Below are 9,539 nucleotides of genomic sequence, written 5' to 3'. Positions count from 1 at the left end.
ACTGGGGTGAGCTGAGTGTGGGGGGGGGGGGGGGCGATACTGGGAATCAGTCCTGGCTTTGTTGCATTGCATAGTGCTGTCAGTCTAACAATGATAGCAGAGAGCAGAGTGAGCACAAGAATAACATCATCAGTTTTCTGCTGCTATATAATTGTCTAATCAGCAGACTAGTGTGGGTACTGTGCAGGGTGCAGCTTACAAAAATATATTGGGCATTAGGAAGGCAATATCAATGTGGTCGAGTGAGTAACCAGCTTGCATAAAGTGCCGCAGTAATAAATAATGGTTTCCCAATGCCAGTTAATCTTTTTGATGATAGGTAACAATGTAACATTTTATGGCACTGTATTTCTATTGTATCATGACTCCAACAACTTTCTGGATTTAATCTAATGGAAGCAAATATCATGTCTAGTAATCTAGTAGTAACCGAGCTTAATATAGATTCTATTTATATCACAATTGGATCTCTGACTATAATGTTTCAATTGATTTAATTTGTCTTATTTCATTTTTTCACATGAATTAATCTTTTTGATTTAAATTAAAATATTGCAAGGTGTAGCCTACAGGATAATTCCTCATACATTTATATAGAAATGGCTAGGTATTAATACCACAATAATGCCAACTAAAGAGAAGAAAATATCGTAAATCATTTATGATATAGTTAAAATAATGTTTTTTTATTCAGTCTACTAAGATATTAGTACTTCAAACTGCTAACTATATTTTACACAAATAATTAGAAGATGCATTTCTGGAAACATTGTATGAGTACAAACATTTTGGCTGATTTACTTGTTGGATTGTCTTACAGCAAGAGAAACTTGGGGACATCTGCTTCTCTCTCCGCTACGTACCCACGGCTGGCAAGCTCACAGTTGTTATTTTGGAAGCAAAGAACCTCAAAAAGATGGATGTTGGTGGTTTATCTGGTAAGTGACGCCTAGCTACACGTGAATAACTGTGTTTGCAATTAAATCTGAAAGAGATATGAATACTAATAACTTCTAGGTTTCTCGTTTTTAAGTCAGTGCTTTAGATAGTAAATCATGATTTATTTTTTCTGGTATCGTTTATGTTTGTTTTCATGATATGTAAGGCAGCACATGCACTAAATCCTTAGAATATTAAAACAATAATAATATGCCTATTCTTTCCTGTACAACTTGTAGAATAATGGTCCATTTATATGTGGTCTTCAGAGTAAAACACGTGTAGATATTTCTATATTAAAAATCTTTAGTATTGGTATGTTCCAGTCAATAGTTCCCTTGTAAGATGCATGCACTTAGGGATAGATTGGTCTTGTGCAATGATTCCTATTCCATTAGGAATCTGAAAATATGTATATGACCTTGAAATTGTTAGACTACCAACTGGGGTGCACATATCACTCAGTGATTGCAAAACAACCTATCACATCTTTGTCCGTTATGTATAAAGAGTTGAAAACCACCCTTCTCATTGTTTCATATGATTAGAAAAAACTATGAAGCACAAGGTAAACAATAAAAAGTAAGAATTACTTTTTTATTGAAATCATTGTTGATTAACACTGTTGTGGCCATCACTGAGAATTCACTGACTCTGATTGGCTCTGTACTTTGTGCCTATAATCTCCACCATTTAATAAAAGCAGGATCATGGGCATCGTGCATGCACAACAGTAGATTAAATTCCCTCTAACACAGTCACCAGAACAGATAACCCTATTGGAATATAGGCTTTCCCCTGCTCTGGTTAAAGCCAAAATATTTTTGCATTTCTTATAATGTTTGTCGCAGTGTTGATAATCATCAGGGCAAATAGAGATCATAACTCTCACCGGGGGGAGATGCCCAGAATCTCCATACTTGGGACACAGACACTAAAAAAAACACCAAGATAGACACATGGGACTACAGTTCTTAAAATAGTTTACAATAGCCACAGAAAATGGTTATTGGCAATCTCATATTTTAACCTGCACTATTAAGAAGAGCAACACATTTGAGGCTGATCTACTAAAGTAGTAGAGAATGGTAACACAATAATGTGTGTGAAAATTCACTTCAATTAGCCAATCAAGTGAAAAATCCTTGTTTACTTATTTCATCCACACATGTTTGGATAATTGAAGTGAATAATCTTTCAATTTATTGTGTAAACTTTCATAGCTGGACAGGACATTAGAATTTGGTTACTAAATTTGGATAAATTATAAATTTATCTATAAATAACCTAAATGTGTATTATAACAAGATTTTATGCATTTAATTTAAAAGCTTTTTCAAAGTACTTCTGGAATAACAACTGCAGAAATATGCCTTCCCATCTGCTGTTAAAATAATTCTGCTCCAGGGAATACTTTTAAATGCTCAACATTAGCATGCAAATTACCATACATATTTTTTGCCTTTATTGGCCTTTGTTGTGAAATAAAACCAGCAAAAATCAATCAGTTAGTGTTCATAGATTTGTACATGTACTCTTAATAAATCATGCATGGCTACCATTCATGATCAACCTAAAAGCAACCAGTACTTTAAAGTAGAAGAAAAGGCATCACAATAACTCACCTGTCAAATGTAGGGCCCCCTTTGCTCTGACCCTCCCTATATACTTTGTGGAACGAAATACTTTCTGACCAGCTTTTTTAAGGTTTTTTATGCAATCATGTGATTGCTAAGCTCTAGCTAGTCTTGGTAGTGTTGAGGCCCAAAAACCCCTGTGAATATTAGGGAGCCATGATGTCATCCCTACGGAATCCATAGCTCCCAGCATTGTTGTCCAGAAGTGCTGCCCATCGGTCACAGAGAGAGGAATGACCTTGAACACTGAAGTTTTGCAGTTATGTGACCGCATAGAAAACTGGGATTCAGAAATAGATTGGTTGCAAAATGTATACAGGAAGGATCAAAATAAAGGGAAAGAACATTTTGCAGGTCAGTTATTGTGATCTTCTACTTTTGTAAAGGAAAGAGCAATGGTAACATATAATTGTTTACTATATACCACCACTGCAACATAGAAAAAAAAATATTCCTACCCTAGATATGTTAAAAAATATATATATATATACTTAGATAGAACATACATTTTAAAATATGCTAAAAGAAATCTCACTTTTCCTATAGGCCTTTAAAGCTGAACTCCAGTCAAATACAGGAGACACAAATTAATTCAGTTCTGTAACCATTAATACATCATTAATGTATTTTTATTGCAAGCAGTGTGATTACCTGAATTTGACCTGGTAACACACAGATGAATTTGACCTCTTGTACATCAGAGATCACAGAGCAACACAAGGAGACAGTAAGGCTTGTTGTAGTGCAAGGAGCATGATGATAGTAGGAGGGAGCAGTGTGTCAGAGAGATGAGCTCTTCAGCATGCTGCTTCCCCTTTCACTGTCCAGTCTCAGGGTGAGAATGGGGAAGAGAAATGCAAGTGAAAGTGAAACTGAAACAGAAAAAAAGGGAGGTTGAGTACCTTCCCTGCTAGAGAGGCCTGTGCTGTGTTGCAAACCTGTGAAAATCTCAGATCTGGATGGACAGAAGTACACATCCTTTTGGCAAGTAAACAGCTCTCATATATGTATTTCATCTGTGTATTTAGCTGTTTGCCTGGAAATCAGCATTGATCTTTTCGGGAATGTCTCATCTGCTACTGTAAATTACAAATAGCTCAAGCTAGGCAAGTAGCATATGTTCTTAATCATCAAATGATAAAATAACAATATATAAGCTGATGAAATTGGTTGATAAAATGTTTTATTGTAAACATGGTCTTTTGTGTAGCCATGTTATCAGATATAAAAAGGCCCCCATACTGACAGACTTGTCAAATTGATCTCTACAGTTTTGTTTCATAAGCACGTCTGTGCAGCTACAAGCTCACATGAAAGCTGCCTTTTCTCATGAAAGAAGCACTCTAAGTCCAGCTAATTCTGTCTTAGAGATTTATATTTCAGTAACTGAGAGAACTCTCACTGTGATTCTGGCTTCCAGGAGAGAGAAGCATAAAGAAACAGTTTGGCCTATATTTGACAAATTATAAAGGTTTTGATAAAAGTATTTCAGCAGATTATAGAAGCTTTTGAATTGAAAATACTACTTTCGACAGAAGGCCAGAATGTTTGCTATTTACACAAGAGTTTGCTTGCTCCTGGGCATTCATGTACAGCTTTCTATGTTTACAGTCATCTTTTGCTTCATTATTTACAGTACTGGTGTATCCGAATGCTAATATATTCTGCAAAGAAAAATGCTCCAGTACTCTGATCCACTGTGCAGTAACCTGAGATCCCTGGTACATATCTTTCTCAGCTTACCCTGGGGCCTCTTTTAGGATCATTCTGACATGTCTCCATTTTGTCTAAATTCATGTAGGAGACATTTTGTCTCCTACAGTATAAAATTGGCAGCTCAGTTTTATTGCTATGAAATCCTCTCTACATTAAACATGTGTTTGAGAAATGTATGCATTTTTATTCTATAGAGCATTGAGCTGACAAACAGTTGAAATATGACATGTTTTATGCAAATAAAGTGTGCCGGTACACTCTGTCTAATATTAATCTCCTGTACTTAGTAACAAGGCAAAGAAAATTAGATGTCAGTATACTGGAGAGCAGATGGTTGGCATTCTGCCCCAAGACACCTGAGATATATTGGTCATGACCTCTGTACTTGATGCAGTTGATGAACAGCCTCTAATTCTCTGGTGTCTGAGCCATATTTGGATGTAAATTCAGTATAGATGTTTTCTTTAAATGTATTTTTGAAAATAATTTTATGTACTTAGTAACTTATTTAATTCATTACTATAGACATATTCCATGGGGCAATACAGAGTGCATAGACCATGAAATTAATTTTCTTTAATGGGGATGTATGTGCTTTTGAAGTTTAGTCACTTGCAAAATGAAAACATAGAATAGGAATTATAATACATGAGGTTAAATATTGTGCATACATAATAACATCTAATTGATGTACTCCTGGCCTCATTATTCATGACTGTGAGGCTTAGTGTGTCTATGTGACTGCTTCATTTCATATGTGCACTTTTGCTTGGGCAGATAGTTATTTTTTGTATGTAAAAAACATGTGGGTATAACTGACGGACCTCTGTGATGATGTATATTCTCCCTTCCTAATATTTCAGGTGTAGTCTGTTCCTACATGGGCAATGTCCTAGAAAACTAGGACTGTTTTTCATGAAAAAGGATCTTCCTATCCCCTAAACTTTACCTCTTCCTGTTTCTGTGTGGATCCCCCAAGGTGCTTTCCTTGGACCCCTTCTATTCTCTATCTACACCTCCTCCCCGGGTCAGTTGATAACCTCCCATGGTTTACAATACCATCTCTATGCTGATGACATACAAATCTATCTCTCCACTGACTTCACCCCTTCTGTCTCCTAATGCATCACTAATCTAATCACTGATATATTAACATAAATGTCATACCACGTCCTCAAACTCAACCTGTCCAAAACTGAGCTTATAATATTATCTCCTCTCCGTGTCTTCTCTATCACAATCAACAGCACAACAATCACCCCCTCCCTATAAGCCAGCTCCACATCCAATATACATATCGGCTACTCAACCTCATTTCCAAAATGTGCTCTTTTTTAACAAATGACACAGCAGAGCTTTTAATTCACTCCCTTGTAATCTCTCGCCTCAACTACTGTAACTCCCTCCTTGTTTTCCTACCACTACACAGGCTACCCCCCCTTCAATCTATCATGAATTTTGCTGCCAGACTCATCTACCTTACCAACCATTCAGTGTTTGCCACCCATCTTTGCCAAGCTCTCCATTGGCTCCCACTTGCCCAATGAATACAATTCAAAACACTAACAACAACATACAGAGGTTTATAACTCTGCCCCTAACTACATCTTCAACCTAATCTCAAAATATCAACCAGACCATCATCTCATGACCTCCTGCTCTGCAGATCTCTCATTACATCCTCCCGTGCTCTCCTTCGGGACTGCTCCAGAGCCTCTCCTATCCTCTGGAACTCCCTACCACTATCTCCTACTCTGTCTGCCTCTAGGTGATCCCTGGAAACACATCTCTTCAGGGAAACTAGCTTTCCTTTACTTCTTCCATTAACTCATCCCACAAATTTTATTGTAACTGTATTGTAACTGTACTGTCATGCTCCTTTTTGTAAAGTGCTGTGCAAACTGTTGGTTCCTAGATTTAACCACCACACTATACATTATTTGTAGGCACAATTTCTGCTAATTGTAAATGCTACAAAAATAAATCTGCTGTTGTAAAATGTCATGAATAAACAAAGTTTATTAAAATGCAGAATTCATAAAACAGTTTTTAACCAGACTAACACTTTAAAAAAGTTAATTAGAGTTTTTAATCCAAGCATAACTCAAATGAAGGATTACAGAGGGTAATGATATGCAAATTACCAGGTAGCTGATAAGACTTTGTAAAAGACCTATACAAATTGTCAGCCAAATCTGAACCACATAGTGTGATGTTAATTATGTGCAAAACACAGATAGTACACTGCAATCACCCATTGGTACTTATTATCTGACAATTCAAGCTCCAAGGTCAACATGCCAACGTGCGAAAGTTTTATGTAAGCATGGAATTAAAAGTTCTGCTGTATTCATGTATCTCAGATTGTCATTTCTATTCAACATCTTGGCAATGCAAATAATACACTGATATCATGATGTTCAGCAGAATAATACCCTATGTGAGCACATCTTATAATTACTGAAAAAGGTTTTTTTTTAGATATTTTTAAGGATTTTCCACATGGGATTATTCAGTTGTCATAAAAGTGCTATACCTTAAGTGGCCTTCTTTCCTGAGCCCTCCAACAGCAATTATCTCCATTGTTAAATGAAATTTAATCTGCAAAGCCACAGCAGTGAAAGCAGTAATCTCTACCTGTGCATTGCTGAGTCATGTTGGCCATGACTTTCTCTAGTAGTGCAACCAATTCAAATGTCACTATATATTTAGTTAATGTGCTGAGAGGTAGTGCAGAAATTACTTTTGTAATTCATTTGTCCAATAATAAAGAGATAAGTCTGTTTTACTGTGTAAAAGTTAATTGGAAAAGCATATCTACAGCTGGTCATATATATGGTGATGTTTAATCTCTTACAGCTAAATATCTGAAATTCAGCTATTTTGCAGATGTTCACAGGACACCATTTAGTCAGAGCAGCCTGTTCCTCAAACTTTTGTTGTCAATTGATACCACCAAACATGGTGGTGAACAATCTTTACTGGTGAACAATTATGCAATCAATTTTTTGTTACACCAACTTGGTCATCTACAGTATACAGTATATTAACAATGCCTTTGGCCTCAAGAGAGAAGTGCACCTTTGCAATGAAATAAATATTAAACTGCTCCCCATACCTAGTTGCTTCAGTGACTGGAGCTATAAAATTGTGATATATATATATTCAGCAAATACCTTCAAAAATCGATTGTTATGGGCTGTAACACACCATAGCTCTTTGTAGGTTCTAGTTCAGTAAGCCTGCAAAGGAATTTTTATGCCCTGAGATGCTGGTGAAAAGACATAAGTTTCTACTTTTATTGGGATTTTGCTGCAACTACACATATTTAAAATTAAGAGAGAAGAACGAAGTAGAGATCTGCTAACCCTTGCTGGCATCGCAAACTTTTGGAACCTAACGCTATGGGGTCTATTCACTAAGCTGCCGAAGGATCTAGCCATAGCTTCAACTGATCCTTTGGCTAGCTTCGGGCCAAGGATCCCTTTGGTTGAGTAGAACCGAAGGACTGCTGTACGGGCTATTCACTATAGCCCATAGAGCTCCCAAAGTCGGCCGAGCGGCTCAGTCTGGCAGATGGTCATCTCACGGCTGGCTCCGGCCACTTTCAGAGAGATCAGCGTCCCTGTGGTTACCAGCTAACCAGGGACGCAGTCATTACACAGTGAGAGCGGCCTCTCGTGTTCTCAGTGTGTAATGACAGATGGCGTTCCTGTTTACCTGGTAACCAGGAACGCCATCTGTCATTACTCTCCTGGACGCTTTGGGAGTCGAATACGACTCCCGGCCGCCCGGGAGAGAAACACTTTCTCCCAGAAAGGTTCACTCTGCTCGAAACCTTTCCCTGCTCGTTTTTTTTTCTGACATCGGAGCCGTTGGCTGCCGTCAGAATAAATAAAAAAAATAAATCACCATAGAAATGCATAGCTAGATTCCTGTTGCAAACTAGCTATTGCACCCGCCCACTGGTGCTGTCAATCAGCAGAGGGCGGCTGCAATAGTTAGTTTGCTATTGGCTATTGCAAAGTGAAATAGCCAATAGGAATCTAGCTATGCATTTCTATTGTGATTATTCTGACGGCAGCAGAACCGCCCGGCCAATAGAAAACAGTTGGGCGGAGCTAGCTGTCACTGCTAGCTCCGCCCAATCATTTTCTATTTTATTGTTTACTACTTTTTAAACTGTTTTTCTATTCTGCTCGGTACCACAGAGGTACCGAGCAGAACAGCCGAGATGAATGCTGTTCGGCATCTATGAGAATAGGCGGAACAGCAGCGAGTAGCCTGCCGGAGGTTCGGCTCAGCGGATCCAGATGTTGGATCGGCTGAGTCGAACATCCTCCTGCACTTCGGGTCGGCCGAACATGTTGAGCATGTTCGGCCGACCCGAAGCCAGCCGAAGCCACCCGATGTACGGCTGATTTCAGCCGATATACGGCTAGAATCAGCCGTATCAGCCTGAAGTGAATAGCCGAACAGCGTTCGGGTCGGTTAGTCACTCGGCTGTATACGGCAGCTTAGTGAGTAGACCCCTATGTTTTTTTCAGCTTAGATAACAGCAAAATTTTATGTATGCAATGAGAGACATTTGTTCAATTTTATTCTGTAGGAAAGGAAACAATGTAGTGTTTGCACATGTACAGAGTTTCCAATGAATGTAAATAAACGTAAGAACAAGAACCCCAGTCCGGCCAGCTAATAAAAAGGACCTCAATTAAGTGTCTGGACCAATAATTAAAGCAAAGGTTTTAGTTGTAAACTTATGTTAAAAAAAAAAAACTTGGAGAATGCAGGAGAAGCGGACAACATAGCTGAAGTGGAAAAATTCTCCAATTCAGCTCACTTTCCAGTTCAGCTATGTTGTCCTAGATTGTTCACTTCTCCTGCCTTCTCCAAACTCTTCACCCTTTTGTGAATAACCCTGTAACATTTTAAAATCTTTTTTATAAATTTGCTTCCTACTGTAATTAATAATAATTCAAAAAAACTAAACTGAGAACAATGTTTACCTGGATGTTACCCATCCCTCTAGAAAGGTTCCTTAACTCATAAAAACAAGTACTGCTCCTAGGTTTGTGCGTAAACAAAACTACATGGGGGAAGTAATAAGCCAACCCAAGCAATTTAGTTGCTAGCAGAGGGAGTAGTAGGTGTGAGGCAACTGCTGATGCAAAACCTATCACTGTGTAAACAAAAATTGACAGGAGAGAAATGAGGAGGGTGTCAGTATATTGAGCCATTGCAACT

At 38.0% G+C, this 9,539-nt stretch overlaps 1 protein-coding gene across 3 annotated transcripts in view; it reads left to right on the top strand.

Moving 5' to 3' along the window:
• SYT1 (synaptotagmin 1) overlaps positions 1-9,539 on the top strand; it is a 221,844-nt gene that overhangs the window by 173,172 nt on the left and 39,133 nt on the right. For all 3 annotated transcript variants that reach the window (XM_018572826.1, XM_018572812.1, XM_018572819.1), the window contains one exon: positions 821-938. In XM_018572826.1, coding sequence (XP_018428328.1) covers positions 821-938 — 118 coding nt within the window. The remainder of the gene's footprint in view (positions 1-820; positions 939-9,539) is intronic.

This window comes from Nanorana parkeri, unplaced genomic scaffold (genome assembly GCF_000935625.1).
Source record: "Nanorana parkeri isolate BGI_ZX_2015 unplaced genomic scaffold, ASM93562v1 scaffold45, whole genome shotgun sequence".
Classification (NCBI taxonomy): domain Eukaryota; kingdom Metazoa; phylum Chordata; class Amphibia; order Anura; family Dicroglossidae; genus Nanorana; species Nanorana parkeri.
This window is presented reverse-complemented; position numbering and strand designations above follow the sequence as displayed.